Source organism: Phoca vitulina, unplaced genomic scaffold (assembly GCF_004348235.1).
Source record: "Phoca vitulina isolate PV1807 unplaced genomic scaffold, GSC_HSeal_1.0 scaffold87, whole genome shotgun sequence".
Lineage (NCBI taxonomy): Eukaryota > Metazoa > Chordata > Mammalia > Carnivora > Phocidae > Phoca > Phoca vitulina.
The window spans coordinates 222,149-248,098 of NW_022589790.1; the positions used below are offsets into that span (position 1 = coordinate 222,149).

The 25,950-nt window shown below is 38.4% G+C and overlaps 1 protein-coding gene across 1 annotated transcript; it reads right to left on the reverse strand.

Moving 5' to 3' along the window:
• Positions 1–649: 649 nt before the first annotated feature.
• LOC116626439 (nuclear envelope pore membrane protein POM 121-like) lies at positions 650–24,546 on the reverse strand. The gene is made up of 2 exons (XM_032395763.1): positions 23,324–24,546; positions 650–820 (listed from the first exon to the last, which is right to left on the reverse strand). Exons 1-2 carry the CDS (start codon positions 24,544–24,546, stop codon positions 817–819), a joined length of 1,227 nt encoding a protein of 408 aa, XP_032251654.1. The 3' UTR covers positions 650–816.
• Between the last annotated feature and the right edge of the window lie 1,404 nt (positions 24,547–25,950).

A 25,950-nucleotide genomic window follows, 5' to 3' on the forward strand; every position in this document is an offset into this window, starting at 1 on the left:
CTTGCCTCAGCTTCCCCCTCCTCTTTCAGGACTTATCTCTGATTCAGGTCTCAGGTACCTTGTTCTCTTTTATCTTGAACTGTTGAAGCTCTGCCCTGTGGCTCTTACTATCCTAAAGCAGGAAACTAAATTTGATTCAAGAAAGCTAGCAATGGAGAAAATGAGTGGCTGGAAGTGGGACAATGGAGAAGACAAGGGAAATTTGGGGGAGGGGACAGAGGCAAGACAGGAGGAGGAGGGTGTATGGGGGATGGTAGATTGACATCTCTCCTCAACGTGGTCCCATATACTGATCTGAGCACCTATGGAGAAGCTGATGGTGTTACTGAAAAGAGGTTTTATGATGCTCTGGACATAAATGTAGATGCTTCCATGTCATGACACAGAAAGTAGATCTGGAAGGAAGAAGAGGTGCTTCCCCTGGGCTCTACATAGAGGCTAGCACCACTGTTGGCACCTTGAGGAATGAAAAGTTGAGAAGCATCTGGGCTAGCACCTCAGCCAACACATGAGCATTCCCATGACAGCCAAGGGGAATGGGAGGATTTTCTAAGGGAGTGTGAGGCCAGCAGAGGGGGCCAGCAGAGGGGGAAGAAATCATAAGGGAGAAAATGTACTGAACACAAGTATAAGTCACATACTACAGTTAGCACTTTAGATGATTATCTTATTTAAGTATCAAAATGACCCTACATGGAATGTAATATTGCACTACAAGCACAGAGTAAAGCCTAGACACTCAGATTTGAGGTTGAGCCCATATGCAGATGAGTCATGATGTCACTGTCCTCAAGTTTGCTCTGGATCTGAGCTCCATCATCTGTAAAAGACAGAAATAATAGTGACTACATGAGGCGTAAAAAGGGTAATAATGGCAAAGCACTTGACATCGTGGAGGACTTATGTAAGCATTCTGTAACTCTCACTTATGATTATCCCAATTTTATCTGTAAGGAAACAGGATTAATAACTTACCCAACACACATGAGTCCACATTTGAATGACTGACCATGCCACCAGAACACAAAATCTTATCCATGGGAAAGTACTTGCCCTAAGATTCAAAACTTATAGTGACTTCAGATAACCAAGCCCTAATATCAAAGTGGTAACGGGATTTATGTATCAACCTAAAACTTTATACCTATCAAAAGTAAAGACTAAAAAAGTCATTGAAGATACAAAATAATTAAGAGAGCTTACTCCCATACAGCCTCACTAAAGGAACTATTGAAGAATCATTTCAGCAAGAACAAAGGTGAACCTAGAGAACAGACCAGGAATATAGGGGAAAAATGATCCCCAAAATGTTTAATTATGTAATATAATTAGTTTCTTTATCCATTTAAAAAACAGATTTTAAGTAACAATTAAAATTCACGGGGGGCTGCCTGGGTGGCTCAGATGGTTAAGCATCTGCCTTCGGTTCAAGTCATGATTTCAGTGTTCTGGGATCAAGTCCCGCATCGGGCTCCCTGCTCAGTGGGGAGCCTGCTTCTCCCTCTCCCTCTGCCTGCTGCTCCCCCTGCTTGTGCTCTCTCTCTGTCTTTCTGACAAATAAATAAATTTTTTAAAAAGTCTTTAAAAAATAAAAAAATAATTAAAAAAAATTCATGGGAATACTTGATGGGTATTGGGATGGTGCTAGGACCCTTGAGAGGAGGATACATGTATGGAATAAATGAGACTTTTGTCAGATAATTTACAATTAAACTGATTTGGGGATGGGACTTCCAGAATGGCAGAGTGAGGTGGTCAGCAAAGCCCCGCCTGAAAAAGCAATGTTAGAGACACCAGCACCATAAAAAGATGATATAAACTTACTATTCCCTGCTTCTCCTTTCTAATGCAACAAGATACCTCAGAAATTATTATACAGACAACAGTAAAAAGGCACTCTGAAGCCTGGAAAAATAAAAGTGGACTGACTAGGAACCTCATGATTTGAGGAGTGACCTGTAGTGAGTTCCCTGTGTGTGTGTGTGTGTGTGTGTGTGTGTGTGTGTGTGTGTTTAATCTCTCATATATATCCAGGACTTGGTGCCAGAGAGGTTTGGAACCTGGAACTACCAATGGGTGTATGCAAAACAACAACAGTAATAAAATCCTGCTTTCACTGGTCAAAGGACAAGAAAGGAGAAGCCCAACAGAGACTGAGTGGGAAGATTCAACCCTCACTCCACAACTGAGTCATCAGCAAGCAGCCCCAACTGCCCATGGCCACAGCAGCAGCAAAGCCCTTGGTCTCCCTGCCCTTTACCAGTGGCATAAGGAGACCCAAGAGAAATGGCCTCTGACCCAACACCCCTCTTCAACAGAAGGTGGCCCAGGGACACCAGGTAACCCAATGAACACTCTCTGTCTTCAAAGACAACACCAGCAGGAATTGAGCAGGAGTCCCAGGAGCCCCAGAAGAATGAAGCAGATCAGCACAGCATTACAAGGCTCTGAAAGCTACACTGTCAAGCTCACAGAAAATAGGTCAGAATTTAAAGGCTAACCCTAAACATCAAAACTACCTGCTAAATAGAAGATTAGAATAGGGTAAAGAATCTCAACATCATAACAGAAACATTGAGGATATAACAGAAAAATCGTTCCTCATACCAAGAACCAGTGAAACTACAATTTAGATAAGAAAAGACAACTGGCTGACACCAATACCAAGACAACTAATTTGGATTGTCAGACAAGGATTTTGTTGTGTTTTTTTAAAAGATTTTATTTATTTATTTGACAGAGAGAGTGAGAGAGAGAGTGCACAAGCAGGAGGAGTGGCAGAGGGAGAGGGAGAAGCAGGGTCCAAGAAGCCCAATGCTGGCCTCAATCTCAGGATCCTGGGATTATGACCTGAGCTGAAGGCAGACGTTTAACCAGTGGAGCCACCCAGGAATCCCAATGAACAAGGATTTTAAAGCAGTCATCATAAATATGCTTCAATAATCAATTACAAATTCTCTCTTGAAACAAATAAAAAAATAAAATTTTAAGCAATGAAATAGAAGTTATAAATAAAGAACAAAATGGGAAAAAAAGAACCAAGTGGCAATTAAATACAATAAAATTTTAAAACGTGCAAGACAGACTGAATAGTAAGTGAAGATGACAGAGAACAGAATCAATGAACTTGAAAACAGATCAGTAGAATTTACCCAGTCCGAAAAAAGAGAACATAGTAGACCAAAACAAACAAACAAAGGAACGACCCTCAGGAACTAAAGAGACTATAGAAAAAGGAAGTCTAGCATTCATAGAACTCATATTAGGAGAGCCCCAGAAGTAGCAGAGGACAAAGTGTGGAAATGAGTATGTATTGGAAGAAATAATGGCTAAAAAGCCCATTGGCAAATCTGGCAAAAGACATAAACCTACAGATTCAAGAAGCTGAGAAAATCCCAAAAAGGATAAAAAAAAAGAAAAATCCATGCCAAGACACAGCATAATTAAACTTCTAAAAGCTAATAATTAAACTCCTGAAAACCAGCAAGGAAACAATTTTAAAACAGCCAGAGAGAAGCAAGAATATTGCATAGAAAGGAGCACCAATTTGAATGACAACAGATTTCTCATCTAGAACAATGGCGGCCAAAAAGAAATGGCACATTTTTTCAAGTGCTGAAAGCAAAGAACTGTCAGTTTTGAATCCCATGTCCTTCCTTCAGGAATGAATGGGAAATAATAATGATCTCCTAAGATGAAGGAAAACTAAGAGAATTTATTAACAGACAGGAAGCTCTCCAAATAGAAAGAAAATAGTAACAGAGGGAGGTTGAGACCTTCAGAAAAGAAAGAATAGAATGGGTAAAAATAGAAGTGAATATAATACACAATCCTTCACCTCATGGGTTTCTTTAATCACATTTTATGGTTGAAGCAAAAGTTGTAACATCATCTGATCTGGTGTTCAATGTATATAGTGGAAATATTTATATTTTAAAAGTAGGAAGGGTAAGTAAAGTTTCTACATTTCGCTTAAAATGGCAAGATATCAACACCGGTAGGCTGTGGTTACACATGTTTAAGATTATACCGAGCAACTACAAAGAAAATTATAGAAAAAGTAGTGTGCTGGAGAACATTATAAATAAATCAAATTGAACTCTAAATGCTCAGGTGACTAACAGCATGGAAGGAAAAAGAAAGAAAAAATGAGGAATATAGGCAACAGACAACAAATAATAAAATGACAGAAGCATGCCCTAACATACCATAATTACTTTAAATGCCTATGGTCCGAAAACACAAATTGAAAGAGCTTGGCAGACCTAAGTGTATGTTGCCTGCAAAAACTCACTTCAAACATAATGACATACTTAGGCTGGAAAGTAAAAGGACAAAGCATGCAAACATTTTTTTAATCAGAAAAGGCTATATTAATATCAAATAAAGTAGACTTTGGTGCAAAGAAAGTTAGTAGGGACAAAGAGGTACATTATATAACAAAAGGATCTATCCACCAAGAAGATACAGCAATTCTAAATGTGTATGTACCAAATAATAAAGCTTCAAAATACATGATGCAAAAATCTGAAAGCTTAAAGGAGAAATAGACAAATTCACAAGTATAGTTGGGGACTTCAGTCCTCATTTATCAGTTGATACAATTAACACAAAATCAGCAAAATAGAAGAATTCAGTAATGCTATCAACAAAAAGACAGTAAAATACACATTCTTTTCTGACATCCATAGAACATTTATCAAGATAACCCTTATCTGGGGTCATAAAATAAGGCTTAATAAATTTAAAAGGGTAGAAATCATAGAGTATGTTCTCTGACCATACGAGACTAAAACAAGAAATCAATTACAGAATGACAACCAAAAAAATCTCCAAAAATTTGGAAATTAGACAACCTACTTCTAAATAATGCATGAGTCAAAGAGGGAGTCCCACAGGAAATAAAATTGAAAGCACAAGGTATCAAAATTTGTGGGATGCAGCTAAAGCAGTGCTCAGAGAGGTACGTAGAGCAATAAATGCTTACATTAGAAAACAGAACTCAGTAGAACTCAGTAATCTAAATTCCTGGGCCTCCAGAAATTAGAAAAAGAACAAAAATAAATACCAAGCAAGCAGAGGGAAAGAATTAATAAAGATAAAAGCAACAACGAATGAAATTGAAACAGGAAAATAGAGAAAATTAATTAAACAAAATCTTTTCTGAAAAAAAAATAAAAAACTTTATCAAGATTGATATGACATTAATCACCAATTATTAGTAATTAAAGAAAATATCACAACAGATCTTGCAGCCATTAAAAGAATAATGAGGGAATACTATGACCAAATTTATGCTCATAAATTTGACAACTTAAAAGAATGGAGCAATTCTTCAAAACCACAAACTACCAAAATTAAGCCAAGATGAAGTAGGTAATGTGACTATTCCTAAAACTATTAAATTGGATCTGTAACTATAAACCTCCCCAAGAGAAATCCTTGAGCCCAGATAGTTTCATTGGAGTATTTTACCAAATATTTGAGGAAGAATTGATGCCAATTTTATACAATATTATCCATAAAATATAAGAAGGGAATACTTCTCAAATCATTTTTTGCAGCCAGTGTTGTGATACCAAAATCAGATAAATCCAGCGCATAAAAGACTAAATCTCTCATGGAGGTAGATACAAAAATCTTCAACAAAATTTTAGCAAATCAAATCCAACAAAGTATACAAATAATAATACATCATGAAGGAAGTGGGATTTAATTTATTCCAGGTATGCAAGACTGGTTCAATATTCTAACATCAATCAATATAATCCACCATATCTGCACAGCCTAAAGAAGAAAAATCTTGTATGATCATATCAGTTGGCACAAAAAAATATTTGACAAAATTCAACAGCTATATTCTTGATTTAAAAATATATCTTACTACAGTAGGAATAGAAGTGATCATCCCCAACCTTATAAAGACTACCTTACAAAAAAATCTACAACCAATGTCATAATTAATGGTAAAAGACTAAATGCTTTTCCTCTAAGATTAGGAACAAGGCAAGAGTTTTGGCTCTCATTATTATTCAACGTGGAAAGGTCTAGCCACTGTAATAAGGCACTTAAAAGCAATAAGAGGGGTATTGATTGAAAAGGAAAAAATAAAATTCCATTTCCAAATGGCATGATGGTCTATGTAGAAAATCCCAGGAAAATCTGCAAAATAAATCCCCCTAAAGCAGATTATTGAGCTTGACCTGCTCTCAGGATACTAGATGAATACACAAAAATGAATTGCATTTTTATATACTAACAGTGAATAGGTAGAAACCAAAATCAAAGCCACAATACCACTTATAATTGCTTTGGAGAAAATGAAATACTCAGGTATAAATCTAACAAAATATGAACAGGATCTGTGTGATAAAAATTACAAAATGCAAATGAAAGAAATCAAAGATGATCTAAATTCTTGGGGAGACATACCACATGCAAGGACTAAAAATCTCAACATAATAAAGATGTCAATTCTCCCTGATTTATAGGTTATATTGTTCATTGGGTTTTAAATTTTTTTAATTTTAATTAGAGTGTAGTTAACATACAGTGTTATATTTGTTTCAGGTGTACAGTATAGTAATTCAACAATTCCATATACTACTCAGTGCTCAGTGTATACTCTTAGGGACACCTGGGTGGCTCAGTTGGTTAAAGCGTCCAACTCTTGATCTCACCTCAGATCATGATCTTAGGGTCCTGAGATGAAGCCCCTCATCAGGCTCAGTGCTCAGTGTGGAGTCCGCTTGGGATTCTCTCTCTCCTGCTCCCTCTGCCCCTCCCCACTGGCTCTCTTAAATAAATACATTTTTAAAAAATAAAAGAGAAATGTCTACTCTTAATCCCCTTTACCTATTTCACCCATCCCCCCACCCACTTCTCCCCTAGTAACCATCTATTTGTTCTCTACAGTTAAGAGTCTGGTTTTTGGTTTGTCTCTTTTTTATTCTTTGTTCATTTCTTTTGTTCTTAAATTCCACACCTGAGTGAAATCATATGGTATTTGTCTTCCTCTGACTGGCTTACTTCACTTAGCATTATAGTCTCTAGATCTATCCATGTTGTTGCAAATAGCAAGATTTCATTATTTTCTTTGGCTGAATAATATCCCATTGTATATATCTACCACATCTTTTTTATCCATTCATCTATCGATGGACAATTAGATTTTCCATAGTTTTACTATTGTAAATAATGCTGCAATAAACATAGGGGTGCATGTATCCCTTTGAATTAGTGTTTTTGTATTCCTTGGTTAAATACCCTATAGTGTGATTGTTGGATCATAGGGTGGTACTATTTTTAATTTTTTGAGAACCTCCATACTGTTTTCCACAGTGGCTGCACCAGCTTGCATTCCCACCAAGTGCACAAGGGTTCCCTTTTCTGCACATCCTAACCAACACTTGTTGTTTCTTGTGTTTTTTATTTACCCATTCTGACAGGTGTAAGGTGATATCTCATTGTAGTTTTGATTTGCATTTCCCAGATGATGTGTGATGTTGAGCATCGTTTCGTGGTTTCTTGGACATCAGTACATCTTTGGGGAAATGTCTTTTCATGTCTTCTGTCCATTTTTAAATTGGATTATTTGTTTTCTGAGTGTTGAGTTGTATCAGTTCTTTATATATTTTGAATACTAACCCTTTATCAGATAAGTCATAGGCAATAATCTTCTCCCATTCCATAGGTTGTCATTTAGTTTTGTTGGTTATTTCCTTTGCTGTACAGAATCTTTTTATTTTAATGTAGTGTCAGTAGTTTATTTTTGCTTTTATTTCCCTTGCCTCAGGAGACTTAACTAGAAAGATGTCGTTATGACCAATGTCAGAGAAATTACTGTGTTCTCATCAAGGATTTTTATGGTTTCAAGGTCTCACACTTAAATCCTTAATCCATTGTGAGTTTACTTTTGTGTGTGGTGTCAGAAAGTGGTACAGTTTCATTCTTTTGCCTGTAGCTGTCCAGTTTTCCCAACACATTTTGTTGAAGAGTATGTATTTTTCCCAATGATAGTCTTGCCTCAGTTGTTGAAGATTAAATGACCATATAATTATGGGTTTATTTCTGGGCTTTCTATTCTGTTCCATTGATCTATGTGTCTATTTTTGTGCCACTACCATACTGTCTTGATGAATACAGCTTTGTAATACAACTTGAAGTATGGAATTGTGATACCTCCAGGTTTTTTTTTTTTTTTCTTTTTCAAGATTGCTTTGGTATTCAGGGTCTTTTGTAGTTCCATGCACATTTTAGGATTGTTTGTTCTAGTTCTTTTAAAAAACGCTGTTGGTATTTTGATAGGGATTGCATTAAATGTGTATGTTGCTTTGGGTAATATAGACATTTTAACAATATTGGTTCTCCCAATCCATGAACATGGAATGATTTTCCATTTCTTTGTTCATCTTCAATTTCTTTCATCAATGTGTTATAGTTTTCAGAGTACAGATCTTTGACCTCTTTGTTTAAGTTTATTCCTAGGTATCTTACTATTTTTAGTGCAATTGTAAATGGGATTGCTTTCTTAATTTCTCTTTCTTTTTTTTTTTAAAGATTTTATTTATTTATTTGACAGAGAGAGACACATCGAGAGAGGGAACACAAGCAGGGAGAGTGGGAGAGGGAGAAGCAGGCTTCCCGCCGAGCAGGGAGCCCAATGCGGGGCTCGATCCCAGGACCCTGGGATCATGACCTGAGCCGAATGCAGACACTTAACGACTGAGCCACCCAGGCACCCCCTTAATTTCTCTTTCTGATGCTTCATTATTGGTGTATAGAAATGCAATGGATTTCTGTACATTGATTTTGTATCCTGTGACCTTACTGAATTGATGTATCAGTTCTAGTAGTTTTTTGGTGGAATCCTCAAGGTTTTCTATATACATATATATATAGTATCAGGTTGTCTGCAAATAGTGAAAGTTTTACTTCTTCCTGACCAATTTGGATGCCTTTTATTCCTTTCTCTTGTCTGATTGCTGTGCTTAGGACTTCCAGTACTATGTTGAACAACAGTGGTGAGAGTGGACATCGTTGTTTTATTCCTGGCCTCAGAGGAAAAGCTCTCAGTTTTTCACATTTGACTATGATGCTAGTTGTGGTTTTTCATATATGGCCTTTATTATGTTGAGGTATGTTCCCCCAACCCTACTTTGTTGAGGGTTTTTATCATGAATGAATGTTGTACTTTGTCAAATGCTTTTTCTGCAGCTATTGTAATGATCAAATGGTTTTTATCCTTTCTTTTATTAATCATGTATCATGATTGATTTGTGAATATTGAACCACCCTTGAATCCCAGGAATAAACCCCACTTGATCATGGTCAATGTTTGTTTGTTTTTTTTAATGTATTCTTGGATTCAGTTTGCTAATATTTTGTCGAGGATTTTTGCATCTATTTTCATCAGGGATATTGGCCTGTGGTTCTCTTTTCATATGGTGTCTTTATCCGGTTTTGGAATCACGGTAATGCTAGCCTCATAGGATAAATTTGGAAGTTTTCCTTCCTCTTCTATTTTTTGGAAAAGGTTGAGAAGAAGAGAAATCAACTCTTCTTTAAATGTTTGGTAGAATTCATCTGTGAAACCATCTGATCCTGGACTTTTGTTTGTTGGAATTTTTTTGATTACTGACTCAATCTCCTTGCTGGTAATTGGTCTATTCAACTTTTCTATTTCTTCCTGATTCAGTTCTGATAGATTATATGTTTCTAGGAATTTTTCCATTTCTTCTAGGTTGTCCAGTTAGTTGACATATAATTTTCATAATATTCTTTTAAAATCCTTTGAATTTCTATGGTGTTGGTTGTTATTTCTCCTCTTTCATTTCTGAAATTTTTGAGTACTTTCTTTTCCTTTTTTCTTTCTTTTCTTTTTTTTTTTTTGATGAGTCTGGGTAGAAGTTTATTAATTTTGTTGATCTTTTAAGAGGACAAGCTCTTGGTTTCATCTATTCTTTTTTTTTTTTTTAGTTTCTATATCATTTATTTCTGCTCTAATCTTTATTTTTCCCCTCTTCTGCTGGCTTTAGTCTCCATTTGTTGTTCTTTTACTAGCTCCTTTAGGTGTAAAATTGGGTTTTTTATTTGATATTTTTCTTGCTTCTTGAGGTAGGCCTGTATTGCCATTAAATTCCCTCTTAGAACTGCTTTTGCTGCATCCCAAAGGTTTTGGATTATTGTTTTCATTTTCATTCGTCTCCATGTATTTTTTATTTCCTCTTTGATTTCTTGATTGAACCATGTATTGTTTAGTAACATGTTATTTAACCTTCATGTATTTGTGCTCTTTCCAGATTTTTTCTTGTGGTTGAGCTCTAGTTTCATTGCATTGTAGTCAGAAAAGATGCATGGTATAACTTTGATCTTATTGAAATTGTTGAGACTTGTTTTATGACTAATATGTGATCTATTCTGCAGAATGTTCCATGTGCACTTGAAAAGAATGTATATTCTGCTGTTTGATGATGGAATGTTCTGAATATATCTATTAGATCTTTCTGGTTTAGTGAGTCATTCAGAGCCACTGTTTCTTTGTTGATTTTCTGTCTGGATGATCTGTCCATCAATGTAAGTGAGGTGTTAAAGTCCACTACTATTAATGTGTTACTATCAATTAGGTCATTTATGTCTATTATTAACTGTTTTTTGTATTTGGGTGCTGCCATGTTGGGTGCATAAATATTAACAATTGTTATGTCTTCTTTTTGGATTGTCTCCTTAATGATTATATAGTGTCCTTCAATTTTGTCTGATATAAGTATTGCTACCCTGGCTTTCTTTTCACATCCATTTGCATGATAAATTCTTCTCCATCCCTTCACTTTCAATGTGCATGTGTTGTGAGGGTCTTAAGTGAGTCTCTTGTAGGCAGCATATAGAAAAGTCTTGTTTTGTTTTGTTTTATTTAATCCATGCTGTCACCCTATGTCTTTTGATTGGTGCATTTAGTCCATTTACATTAAAAGCAATTATTGATAGGTATGTATTTATTGCCATTTTGTTACTTGTTTTGTGTTTGTTTTTGTGGATTTTCTCTGTTCTTCTTTCCCTTGCTGTCTTCTCTCACCCTAAGTTTGCTGTCTTTAATGATATACGTGGATTCCTTTCTCTTCATTTTTTTGCATATCTATTACTGGTTTTTGATTTGTAGTATGTATATAACATCTTCTAAATACAGCAGTCTTAAGTTGATGTTCACTTAAGTTTGATCACATTCTTTATTCCTCCCCTCCCCATGTTTTAGATATATGATGTCATATTTTACTTCCTTTTATTTTGTGAGTCCCTTGACCGATACCCTTATTTTTACTGCTTTTATGCTTCCTATTTTTCTCTTACTTATGGCCTTTCCCTTCAATTTACAGAGTCTACTTTAACATTTTTTGTAGGGCTGGTTTAGTGGACATGAAGTCTTTTAACTTTTGTTTGTCTAGGAAACTCTGTATCTCTCCTATTCTGAATGACAGCCTTGCTGAATAGAGTATTCTTGGCCTCAGATTTTTCCTGTCAGCACTTTGAATATATTATGCCATCCCCTTCTAAACTGTAAAGTTTCTGCTGAAAAATCTCCTTACGGAGTTTCCCTTATATGTAACTGTCTTCTTTTCTCTTGTTGCTTTTTTTTTTTTTAAGATTTTATTTATTTATTTGACAGAGCAAGACACAGCAAGAGAAGGAACACAAGCAGGGGGAGTGGGAGAGGGAGAAGCAGGTCCCGCGGAGCAGGGAGCCCGATGCGGGGCTCGATCCCAGGACCCTGGGATCATGACCTGAGCCGAAGGCAGACGCTTAACGACTGAGCCACCCAGGTGCCCCTCTCTTGTTGCTTTTATAATTCTTTCTCTATCCCTGCTTTTTGCCACTTTAATTACTATGTGTCTTGGTGTGGACTTCCTTGAGTTGCTTTTGTTGGGAGATCTGTACCTCCTGGATCTGAATTTCTGTTTCCTTCCCCAAATTTGGGGAGTTTTCAGCTATTATTTCTTGAAAAAATACATTTCCTGTCCCCTTTTCTCTCTTCTTCTTCTTCCAGGATTCCTATAATACAAATGATTTTACATTTGATGGAGCCACTGAGTTCCCTAAATCTATTCTAATTTTGCATAATTTTTTTCTCTCACCTGCTCAGCTTGATTACTTTCACCTTCTCAACTTGATTACTTGATTACTTGATGGAAAGTAATCATGCTCCAGGTTGCTGATTCATTCTTCTGCTTCTTCTAGCCAGCTATTTATTCCATCTCGTGTGTATTTAACTTCAATTATTGTGTTCTTCATATCTGACTGGTTCTTTTTTTTTTATCTCTTTGTTAAAGATCTCACTGATGTGGTCCAGTCTTTCTCAAGTCCAGTGGGTATCTTTATGATCATTACTTTAAATTGCCTATCAGGCATATTAATTTTCTCTGTTTCTCTTAGGTCTCTTGTGATTTTGTCCTGTTTTTTCATTTGGGACAAATTCCTCTGTCTCCTCATTTTGCCTAACTCTCTGTGTCTGTTTCCATGTGTTAGGAAAGTCAGCTACCTCTTTGCTCTTAAAAGTAGTGAGCAGGGCATGCACATTGAATAAGATGGTGCTGGTCCTCTTAAGTAAGTGAATTCTAGGGCCATGCTGGTTCCCAAAGGTGGCCATGTGTTTATGCTGGGGTGCAGGGGACAGAAATTGCACTTGCCAGCTCCTTTGTTCCTGGAGAAGTCCTCCAGTGAACTCTGAGATTAATAAATTACTCTCCCTCCTGTATGCCCCAGGCATTTTTCAAACTGCTGCTTCTATGCTGTATCTCCGCAAGCTGTTGTGCTGTCTCTTTAAGGGTAAGGACTCAGCTTTTTATCATCCTCTGGGCTCTCCCAGAGTGAACCTACTGATTTTTAATGTTCCAGGCTTAAGTCCCTCTGTTTTTAAGAACTTACAAAATTTGGTTTCCATGTATTTTTTAATTTCTTCTTTAATTTCCTGGTTAATCCATCCATTCTTTTGTATGGTGTCCTTTAACCTCCATGTATTTGTGGTCTTTCCAAATTTTTTCTTGTGGTTGACTTCAAGTTTCATAGCAGTGTGGTTGGAAAAGATGCATGGTAAGATCTCAATCTTTTTGTACTTGTTGAGACCTGATTTGTGACCCAGTATATGATCTATTTTGGAGAATGCCCCATGTGCACTGGGGAAAAAAGTGTGTAGTCTGCTGCTTTAGGATGAAATGTTCTGAATATATCTGTTAAGTCCCTCTGGTCCAGTGTGTCATTCAAAACCATTGTTTCCTTGTTGGTTTTCTGCTTTGATGATCTTCTCATTGCTCTAAGTGGAGTGATAAAGTCCTATACTAATATTGTATTATTGTCAAAGGGTTCCTTTGTGTTTGTTATTGTTTTATATATTTGTGTGCTCCTAAGTTGGGGGCATGAATATTTACAATCGTTAGATCTTCTTGTTGGATAGTCCCCTTTATTATGATATAGTTCTCTTCTTCATCTCTTGTTGCAGTCTTTGGTTTAAAACCTAGTTTGTCTGATATAAGTATGGCTACTCTGGCTTTCTTTTGACATCCATTAGTGTAATAGATGGTCCTCTATCACCTTACTTTCAATCTGCAGGTATCTTTAGGTCTAAAATGAGTCTCTTGTGGGCAGCATACAAATGGGTTTTTTTAAATCAATTATGATACCCTATGTCTTTTGATTGTAGTGTTTAGTCCATTTACATTTAGAGTGGTTATTGAAAGATATGAATTTAGTGCCATTGTATTACCTGTAAAGTCACTGTTCCTGTAGATTGTCTCTGTTCCTTTCTGGTCTTTGTCACTTTTGGTCTTTCTCTCCAACTCAAATGATCCCATTTAATATTTCTTGCAGGACTGCTTTAGTGGTCATGAACTTCTTTAATTTTTGTCTGGGAACTTCTTTATCTCTCCTTCTATCCTGAATGACAGGATAGAGTATTCTTGGCTGCTTATTTTTCCCCTTCACCATGTTGAATATATCATACCACTTCTATCTGGCCTGCCAAGTTTCCGTGGAGAGATCTACTGCTAACATTATTTGTCTTCCCTTGTAATTTAGGGATTTCTTTTGTTTTGCTGCTTTTAGGACTTTTTCCTTATCTCTGTATTTTGCATCTTTTGTTATATTTTGTCTTTTGTCCTCAGTTCCTCAAATAGCATCAGAGCAATAAAGGTGAAAGGAATGTTTTGTTATTCATAACAAGCCCCTTCCCACCACACCTCAGTATGTTAAAGAAGTGACTTTTGGAAAGCTCTTAAGTATCTATGAGTAGGGGCTGGCTGCCAGAGCATTAGAAATTTCATCCTCATCCCCTGACCACTAGGAAGGGGAGAGGGGCTAGAGATTGAGTTCAGTCACTAATGGCCAATGATTTACTCAATGGTGCCTATGTAATGGATTCTCCATTAAAAACCCAAGAGGGCAGGATTTAGAGAGTTTCCAGTTTGGTGCACACATCACACGCCTGGAAGGTGGCACATGCCAGTTCTACAGGGATAGAAACTACTGCACTCAGGACCTTTCTGGACCCCACCCTATATACTTCTTCATCTAGATGTTCATCTATATCCTTTATAATAAAATGGTAAAAATAAGTAAATGTTTCCCTGAGTTCTGTGAGCCACTCTAGCAGATTAATTGAACCTGAGTAGGGGGTTGGTAACAATTTGGACTTGTAAATGGATTCTGAAGTGGGGACAGTCCTGTGGTACTAAACTTTCAATCTGTGGGATCTAATCCTATCTCCAGGTAGCTAGTGTCAGAACTGAGTTAATAGTTTGGTGGTATTGGAAAACACACATCAGAGATACATAGTGCATGACCATTTATCTAACATTTGTGAAATAACAATTATAAAAATGGAGAACAGATTAGTGGTTTACGGGGCTTAGGGATGAGGTGGGGTGACTATAAAGGTGTAGCATGATGGTCTTGCGGTGATTGTACAGTTTGTATACTAGACATAGTGGCGTTTACATAAAGTTCATGTGCTAAAACTGCATAGACCTATATATATACACACAAAATGAATTCATGTATAATTGGTGAAATATCAGTAAGCTCTGTGGATTGTACCAATGTAAATTTCCTGTTTTTTTATATTGTGTTATAGTTATTTACAACATTAACACTGGGTGAAAAGTACACAGGACCTTCCTATACATTTCCTGTAGTATATTATTAGTTAAAAATTAAAATATTTTGGGGCACCTGGATGGCTCAGATGGTTAAACATCTGCCTTTGGCTCAGGTGATGATCTCAGGGTCCTGGGATCGAGTCCCGCATTGGGCTCCTTGCTCAGCGGGGAGCCTGCTTCTCCCTCTGCCTGCTGCTCCCCCTGCTTGTATGCTCTCTCTGTCAAGTAAATAAATATTTATTTACTTGGACCTCAAGAGAATTATGATGAATGAATAAAACCAACCCCAAAGGTTACATAGCATATGATTCCATTTATGTAATAAATAAATAAATATTTATTTACTTGACAGAGAGAGCACAATTTATTTATTTGACAGAGAGAGCACAAGCAGGGGGAGCAGCAGGCAGAGGGAGAGGGAAAATAGGCTCCTTGCTGAGCAAGGAGCCCAATGTGGGGCTCGATCCCAGGACCCTGGGATCATGACCTGAGCCAAAGGCAGACACTTAACCAATTGAGCCTCCCACCTTTTTTTTTTTTTTTTAAGATTTCATTTATTTATTTAAGAGAGAGAACAAGTAGGGGGAGCAGCAAAAATTAAAAAATTTTAAGGCAATGATACAACTAGATCAAACTGTCATAAATAAGCTTCAAGACTCTAGTAATCCACCAGAGGCATACAACAAATTGAGAAGTATCAACAAAAGCTACTGAACCCCAGGTGAGAACAATAGGAATCTGCTACATTTAGCCTGGAGTACTCCCATCTGCCCACCCCTAGCTCTATCAGAAGAGTATTTCTACCTGGAGAGGGCAAGGTGTGAAAACCATAAGCTTTTACACTGGAAGTGGCTGACTTGATTTGGAGCAGAGAACAGAATGACCATACATGAGTGTGTTGTTGGAAACAGTAGCAATCTTGGTGGAAAACAAAATGGGATGGCCAACATCACAGCAAGCCTAGGGTTAGATTCCTTGATTAGAGCAAGCAAGACTAGAATAGTCAGAAATTTAGTCGGGAGATCTGGATAAATATAAAGATATCCACCCCTAGATACATGACATTCAAACTATTGAAAGAGAAAATCTTGAAAGCAGAAAGAGAAAATGACTCATCACTCATCATGGGGCTCGATCCCAGGACCCTGGAATCATGACCTGAGCTGAAGGCAGATGTTTAACTGACTGAGCCACCCAGGGGCCCTTAAATTTTATTTTTATGTAATTTTTATAATTTTATAAAATTTATATAATTTTATATTTACAGGAAATTGGGGGGAAAGTAGAGGGAGTTCCCATATACCCTTCAACCAGCTTCCCTCAATGACAATATCTTATATAACTACAGTACAACATAAAAACAAGGAAATTGGAAAATTATATTGGTACAATCTACAAAGTTTATTCAGATTTCACTATTTTACATAAATTTATTTATGTGTGTGTATTTCTATGCAATTCTATTACATCCAGATTTGTGTAACCACCACAATCAATCTACAGAACTAATCCATCACCAAAAGCCTCCCTTATGACATCTCTTCCTAGCCACATACATCCACTCCCCCTCCCATGCCTAACCCTTGTCAACCACTAATCTGTTCTCTATATCTATACTTTTGTTATTTCAAGAAGGTTACATAAATGGAATCATATGCTATGTAACCTTTGGGGATTGGTTTTATTCATTCATCATAATTCTCTTGAGGTCCATCTAAATTGTGCATATCAATAGTTAATTTCTTTTTATTACTTAATAGTATTTCATAGTATGGATGTACATAGTTGTTTAACTCTTCACCCATTGAAGGACCTTTGGGTAGCTTCCAGTTTGGGAATATCAGGAATAAAGCTGCTATAAACATTGATGAACAAGTTTCTCCATGGAAATAAGTTTTCATTTCTTTGTGATAAATGACCACAAGTGCAAATTGCTCAGTCAAATGTAAGTCCACTTTTGGTTTTCAAAGGAACTGCCAGATAGTAGGAAGGGAGAAATGAAGGGGGGGAAAATTGGTGGGGGAGACAAACCATGAGAGACTATGGACTCTGAGAAACAAACTGAGGGTTCTAGAGGGGAGGGGGGTGGGGAGATAGGTTAGCCTGGTGATGGGTATTAAAGAGGGCACGTTCTGCATGGAGCACTGGGTGTTATATGCAAACAATGAATCATGGAACACTACATCAAAAACTAATGATGTAATGTATGGTGATTAACATAACATAATAAAATAAAATGTAAAAAAAATAAAAACAACAACAACAACAAAGGAACTGCCAAACTGTTTTCCAGAGTGGCTGTATCATTTTTTATTTCATTTTTTTAATTTAAATTCTAGTTAGTTGACATATATGGTAAAATTGGTTTCAGGTGTAGAATTTAGTGATTCATCACTTACATTTAACACCCAGTGCTCATCACAACAAGTGCCCTCATTAATAGCAGAGTGGCTGGGGTGCCTGGGTGGCTCAGTCGTTAAGCGTCTGCCTTCGGCTCACGTCATGATCCCAGGGTCCTGGGATCAAGCCCCGCATCGAGCCCCTCATCGAGCTCCGCATCGGGCTCCCTGCTCCGCGGGAAGCCTGCTTCTCCCTCTCCCATTCCCCCTGCTTGTATTCCCTCTCTCGCTGTGTCTCTCTCTGTCGAATAAATAAATAAAATCTTTAAAAAAAAAGAAATACCAGAGTGGCTACATAATTTTGCATTTTGACTAACAATGTATGAATGACCTAGTTTCTCTGTATCCTCACCAGCATTTGATGTTATCACTACTTATTTTAGGCATTCTGATAGGTATGTAGCAATAGCTCATTGTGGTTTTAATTTGCATTTCCCTACTAGCTATGACATTAAACATCTTTTCATGTGTTTATTTGCCATCTGCATGTCCTGAGGTAGATATTTGAAAATTTAATTCTTAGAGCAACTACTATGAAAATAACTTAAAAAAATAGTAAAAATAAAGGGGGAAGAGAGATTATAATGACACACTAAAAAAAATCTAACACAAGCAAAGGTAGTAAAGGAGGAACAGAGAAGCAAAAAACAAAAAACACACATGAGACAAATAGAAAATAAGTCACAAAACTGAAAAAGTAAATCCAACTATGGCAATAATTATAATAAATGTGAATAGATTAAAAAGCCCAAATAAAAGGGCTGAGCCTAGGTTTTTTTTTTTTTTTTTAAGATTTGATTTATTTATCAGACAAAGAGCACAAGCAGGGGAAGCAGCAGGCAGAGGGAGAGGGAGAGGGAGAAGCAAGCTCCTCGCTGAGCAGGGAGCCCCATGTGGGGCTTGATCCCAGCATGCTGGGGTCATGACCTGAGCTGAAGGCAGAGGTTTAACCTACTGAGCTGCCAGGTGCCCCCAGAGCCTAGATTTTATGAGACTGACGCGCTACCTACTGCGCAACGAGGCACCTCAGAGCCTAGATTTTAAAAAGCAAGACTCAACTTTGTGCTGACTCTAAGAGACACAGCTTAGATTCAAATATACAAATAAGTTGAAAGTAAAAGAATGGAAAAAAGATATTAATTGCAAACAGTATCCATAAAAGAGCTGGAGTAACTGTAGCAATATTTGGTAAAGCTGACTTTAGGGCTAAAAATACTACGAGGGTAAAAGCGGTGGGGTGCATGTGTGGCTCAGTCAGTTGAACATCCAACTCTTGGTTTGGGCTCTGGTCATGATCTCATGGGTTGTGAGACTGAGCCCCAGGATAGGCTCTGCACTCAGTGGGGAGTCTGAAGTCTTGAAGATTCTTTCACTCTGCCCTTCCCCCCACTCATGCACATGTGCTCTCTCTAAAGTAAATCTTAAAAAAAAAAAAACAAGGGAGAAAGAGGGACATTTCATAATGAAAATAGACAATAAGACAACTATAGTTGAGTATTTTACGACTCCATTCTTAATAGCTGATAGAAAAATTGGACAGGAAATTAATAAGAATAAAAAAGACTTCAACAACACTGTCCAAAAACTTGACTTGACATTGATTGAACACTGCCCACAAATAGCAGTTGACCTGTGGAACACTTTCCAAAATAGAGCATATGGTTGGCCATAAAAATGTCCCAACAAATTTAAAAGGATTGAAATCATTAAATGTAGGTATAAGGCCACAGTGGAATATAATTATAAATCAAAACTAGAAAGAAATGTGTAAAAATCCCCAAATATTTGGAAATTAAAGAACATACTTCTAAACTGTAGGTCAAAGAAAAAATCATAACAGAAATTAGAACATATATTGAACTGAATGTTATCCAAACATAGCATCAACATTTTTCTAATGCCAATAAAGGGGGAATTTGAAGCTTAAAACACCTAAATTAGAAGAGAAAGGTCTCAAATCCCTAATCTTCCATCTTAAGAAACTTGTAAAGAAGAGCAAACTAATCCCAAAGGAAGCAGAAAGAATTAAATAAGAACTAAATCAATAAACATAGAAAACAGCAAAATGGCAGAGGAAGTAAAAACCAGAAATTTGATTTCTTTAAGAAATCAACACAATTGACGAATCTTTAGCCACACTGACCAAAAGGAAAGCAAGAATGTAGAATAGGAGATATTCAGATGGATATACAGAGAAAAGGCATAAAGTTAGAAATGGAAGAGAGGGCATCATTTTCTACCTTACAGATATTAGGATGATAAGGAAATATGAATAATTTTATGCCAACTCATTAGACAACTGATATGAAACCGGCAGATTCCCAGAAAGATACCAATTACAGAAACTGATTCAAGAAGAATTAGAAACCTTAGTAGACCTACAAGATTGAATTAGTCATTTTAAGTCTTCCCATAAAGAGAAACCCAGGCCCGCATGGCTTCATTGATAAACCCTCCCAAGCATTTCAAGAAGAAATTATACCAATCGTACAAATTCTTCCAGGTATAACAGGAGGGAACCCTTCCCAACTCATTCTATGTGGGTAGTATTACTCTGATACCAAAACCAGACAAAAACAACACAAAAAAATAAAATTTCAGACCAATATCTCTCATGAACACAGACACAGAAATTTTCAATAAGGGGCACCTGGATGGCTTAGTTGGTTGAGCCTCTGACTCTTGGTTTCAGCTCAGGTCATGATCTCAGGCTCATGAGATTGAGCCCTCAGTCGGGCTCCATATTCAGTGTGGAATCTGCTGGAGATTCTCTCACTCTTCCTCCCTTCCTCCTCTCCCTCCTCCTCTGTTCCTCCCCAGGCCCCTCCCCCCTCCCCATGCTCTCTCTCTCAAAACATAAATAAATAAATAATCTTTTTTTTAAAGAGATACTCAACAAAATATAAGCAAACTGTACACCAAAAAGAATGAGTTTTACTCCTTGCAAATTAAAATCAACTAGATTGTTGGAGGAACCCAAAATGGAACGCAGATTGTGAGAAATGAATCTAGGTGTGGTACAAATGGATCACATAACCTCACCAAAAGGAACTGAAACCTGAACCCAATGATTTTTAAAAGCAGTGTTTTAGTTAAAAGCAGTGGATACTGTAAGGCTAAACAGAAATAATTGTACACAAACACTTTGGTAAGTTGCCCACAGGGTTAGCAATTCCGAAACTACAACACATGTATTGTAGGATTAGACAAATAAATAAATATATTATAGATAATATGTAAGTATATTAAACTGGACAAATTTTGAATTTGGAAAATTGGAAAAATAAGTAAATACAGTATAGATAGATTAGACCAGGTTTCTCTGGAGAAATTGTTGGAGAAAGAAGTTACACATAAGCAAAGGGGGACATTTCTAGAATGAACCCTGTTGTTCTGAATTACAGTCTGAGGTATCAGTATAGATTCATTTGTGCACACACATACACACACAAAGAAATATAGAAATATAGGTTAAGTATGTATAAACAGAAACATATACTTCCTAATTCTGTCTCCTGAGAGGACCTAGAATAACTTCATAATGGTGAAATTTGGAACAATTTGGGCAACAAAATTAACAGTGATAATATTAGGTAATAGCCCAAAGAACAAAATAAGTATTGATGAGCTCATCCAGATTTAAATGATTGAATAAACAAATAAATCAAGAGAATCCTTTCCTAGAGAAGAATTTCTAATTAAATGTAGAAGAAACAAAGGAAGTAAAAAATCACCATTAAAACAGCACAATAATAATTGCTGTAGGCAAGATCCACTGATGATGCAAAGATCAAGGATAAACAGGATTTTTTTGTAGCATCAAAGTATGACTCCCCCTCTCCCAATATTTATTACACAGGGAAAAATAACTGTACAGTGGAGAACCCTGGCAGACACCACCTTAACCAGGTGATCAAGGTTAACATTTCCCATAATAAGACATATAGATATTATGTGCCCCTGAGATGACACGCCAAGAAGGGTACATCACCTCTGAGATTTTTCTTAAAAATCCATAACCTCAATGTTCTTCTGAGAAAACAGAGAAATCTAAACCCAGGGAAATTCTACAAAATACCTAATGAGTACTCTTCAGACATATCAAGGTTACACAAGGCATTAAGACAGAAAAGGTCCATTTGGAGGAGACTAAGGAGGCATGACAACTAAATGCAATTTGGGATTCTGGATTGATACTGGGACAGAAAGAAAACTTTACTAGAAAAACTGGGAAAATCCAATTAAAGTCTGAATTTAGCTAATAGCATCCTATCAATATTAGTTTCCTGGTTTTGGTAATTGTTTGGTTAGATGGTAACATTAGGAGAAGCTCAATGAAGACTAGATGGGGATTCTCTGTACTATCTTTGTAAACTGTCCTGTAAGTCTAAAATTGCAGCAAATTTAAGAATTAAATAAAGACTAAATTGTCACATGTCATTTCTTAACATATAGTAGGCATGATCGAGCCCATAGTGATGTCAGGTGGACAGGTGAGAAGCAGAAGTGGGAAAAGGCTAGTGTGTGGGTTGCCCTCCCATGTACTCAAACACAAAAATTAGGAGTCAGCCTCTAGAGGCATAAAGTGGTGCTACTTCCCCATCAGCTGAGCCACAGAAAAGCTGACACAGTTAAGGCTAGCTACTTATACAAGTCCATTTTTCCTCCACTATGTTCAAAGAGCAAAGACATGGAACATTTGGCAAATTAACAAAAAGTCACACACATATATATATATATAGTCAATATCTATTGTCATATGTAATATAATACACCTTATATATTCTATATGTAATATATTATACATATTATATATGTACATTATTACATATCACCTATATATTACACACATATATAATATACATATATTATATATTAATTATATATTCTATTTTACATTATAATTATGTATTATATATTATATATTATACATATATACTGTATGTTATACATACATATATATTATTCATATGTATTACATATGAGTATATATTATGTATATTACACATATATTATGTAACATATACAATATACATGATATATATTATATGACTATATATAAATATATATGACTATACATGACATATAAATATATATGACTATATATGTGTGTGACGCATATAACTTTGTTCATTTCCTGAATGTTCATGTGGTACCAAGTGTTCATATGTAGAAAGGAGAAAGACTGACAAGGGTCTAATTAAGCAAATGGGGAAGGTGGGAAAGGACAAATATGGCAGCAGTGTGTGTCTTGCCTGCTCCTTCCTGGAGAAAAACTAGTCCAAAGCTTCCCTCTTCTGTTGCAGGGATCCTGACCACTGGGTGGGCCAGCCTCACAAACTCCAGCCACCCAATTTCTAGGGGCACATCTGGCAGAAAGACGGTGGGAATGGAATATTGTCTCTACGGAGAGAGCTAACCTACTTGATGGGGGCATTGGACCCGGAGGTACAGTGCCCTGGGCACAGCTGGACTTGGATGGTTTCCTACAATTCTCCTCCAAGGAACCAGTGAGGCCCAGCACAAAGTACTGGGGAATAGACCCTGGGTGCGCCAGGGAAAGGGGACCAATTTTTCACAGCCAAGCCAAGCAAGGCAGAGGTTTTGGGAGAACCAAGAAAAAGAGCCCATGGAGGTGCCCCTCCATCCGACTACGGGAAGGCCCCTGGGCCTGGTGCGTGCTGCATCTGCCAGGAGCTCTTCTGCGGGGGGCCGGCGGGGGAAGTGTGGACAAACAGGAAAGGGGAGGGGCACTGCAGTCAGAGATGGCCTCAGTCTTACCCTTCCAAGACCTTGTTGATCCACTGGATCGCAGCTCTCTTCTCTAAGTCAAGGTCTTCAGCAGTGACTCGATAACCTAGCTGGGGCGGTGGGGGCAGGATCAGTGGGTCATTTCGCCTCGACGACAGCAATAGAGGAATCTTGCGCTTCCGGGGCCTGGAACCATCAGATGGAGATGAGCGATTCCTCAAACTTTGCCCAGAAGGTGCATCTGCAGCCTTTTCATTCCTGATCTTCCTTTGTGGTTCTGCTGAGGCTGAAGAGCTAGAATGATAGCTGTCCTCGCTGGCTTTCTTTGTGGGCAGCCGGGGCTGGGATGAGGCTGGGCCCCAGATCGCGGCAGCGCCTCGACAGCATCTCTGCGGTGATGGGAAACCTCGAGTCGAGCTGTAAGAGCTCGTGATGGCATTGCGTTTGCTGCAGGAGCTCAAAAAGCGGGTGTGGGATTTCTTAATCAGGCTCTCTTCTAAGCTCGTGGAACAGAAGTCTCTCTTCAGAGGCCCAGGCCTGGGCATGAAGGAAGAGAGGACTCCGTTGACCATCAGCCGCCTAAACGCTGACTGCACGCTCCGGCTGCCCTCGGCGCCTCTTCTCAGATCATCCTGCCTCTCGGGGCCTGGATGCCCTTCCTCTGACTTTGCCGGCCCTTCCCTGCTCCCGACCAAGGAGGTCAGGTCCTTCTCTGCCTTGGCTCTCACTTGACCATTCTCTTCGAGGGCCCTCACCAAGGTCTCCCTTACACACAGATTTGGGAGGTGACCAGACAGTGAAGACCACATACAGATGACTGTCTGCTTCAGAGCCAAACGGAGCGTCAGTTTGCCCTTAGCCGATGCCATCTTCAGGATCACTGAGGTGCAGAACATCTTGGAGCTGCAAGCAGACAGCACTGGCTTCGGATGGCCGGTCTGGGGCACAGAGGAAAAGACCGCCAGAAATAAACACCGGGCCTGCTGGATTGGGTATTGCCGCCGATGGATTATGGCAAACCGCCGACGGTGTCGCCGCCGCCGCCGACGTGGTGAAGCCACAAGATCCTCATATGACAGCCTGCGAGCTACGTCCAGGGTCGAGGCCACCGAGTGAACCCGGCCACCCCGGGGAACACCGCGGGCGGGGTGCGCGGGCCCGGGCCCGAGGATCTCAGTTGTCTCGGGCTGGTCCCCACCCAGCAGAGAAGAGGAGGGCAGCCGAGGGCGAGGCCGGCTCAGGTAACTGCCCATGAGGAGCGGTTCTGCAAGGTCGGATCCTTCAAATGGAGTCAGTGGCTCAGAGAGGTTTCCGTTAGCTGCCAAAGGGGCCCCAGGCAAAGCGCGCACTGTTAGGTGTGCCGCCTATGACGCGTCCTTGGAACGTGTGAGCAAAGAAAGGGGCGCGCGAGTACTGCACGAGGGAAGGGTGCGCGCACCCGGGGCGCTTCCCAACTCCTGCTTCCCATCGAAGGTGTTGGTACGAGGTAGACAAGCTCATTGCGGGCGCAGCCGCCCTTCACGCAGCCAGCCCCCAGCTCCGTTAGGGGACGGTACAGGACCGTGGTTCCAGAGCCCAAGAATCGCTCCAGGCTCAGGAGTGCCCACTCCAAGCGGGAGATTCAGAGTCAGCACCAGGCTCCACCCGTGCTTCCTCTCGCCCCCCGTACCCAGGGGTCAAGCAGCTCAGAGCCCGTGCTGCCCAGATCCTGAGGGATGGTACCTGAATGTTCAGGAGGCGGGAGGACCCCAAGAGGGAACTGACTAGGCATGAGATACCAGAGTGCAGTCGCTAATCTACCCTCTTTCCTTTCTCTAGAATTTTACTTTCCAGGTATTCCTTCCTGTCTCTCCCTCCCCTTTCCTAGGAAGCAAGGATTCTAGATACATTTTATAAAATCAGAACTTACAGACCCCCAAAGAGCCAAAGCAATCCTGAGAAAGAACAAAGCCAGAGACATAATGCTCCCTGATTTCAAACTATACTATTACAAAGCTATGGTAATCAGAACAGTGTAGTATTGGCATAAAAAAGACAACTCAAAGAACACAATAGAAATCCCAGAAATAAACCCATGCATATAGGGCCAATTAATTCACAACAAAGGAGTTGGTGTTGGGAAAACTGGGTAGCCAGATGCAAAAGAATGAAACTGGGCCACTTTCTTAAACCATACACAAAAATTATCTCAAGCTGGATTAAAAACCTTAAACCTCAAAACTCCTAGAAGAAAACATAAAACATAGGTGGTAAGCTCCTTGACATCAGCCTTGGCAATGATTTTTTGGATTGGACAGCAAAAGTAAACAAGTGGGACTATATCAAAATAAAAAACTTTTTTGCACAGCAAAGGAAACATCAACAAAATGAAAAGACAACAAACTGAATGGTAGAAAATATTTGCAAATCATATCTTTGATAAGTTGATAAGAGGTTAATATCCAAAATATATAAAGAACTCACAACTCAATGGTCAAAAAATCCAATTAAAAAAATGGGGAGAAGATCTGTATAGATATTTTTCCAAAAAAGACATACAGATGGCCAACAGGTACATAAAAACATGTTCAAGGTCACTAATCATTAGGGAAATGCAAATCAAAACTACAATGATATATCACCTCACACTTGTTAGACTGGCTGGAATCAAAAAGACA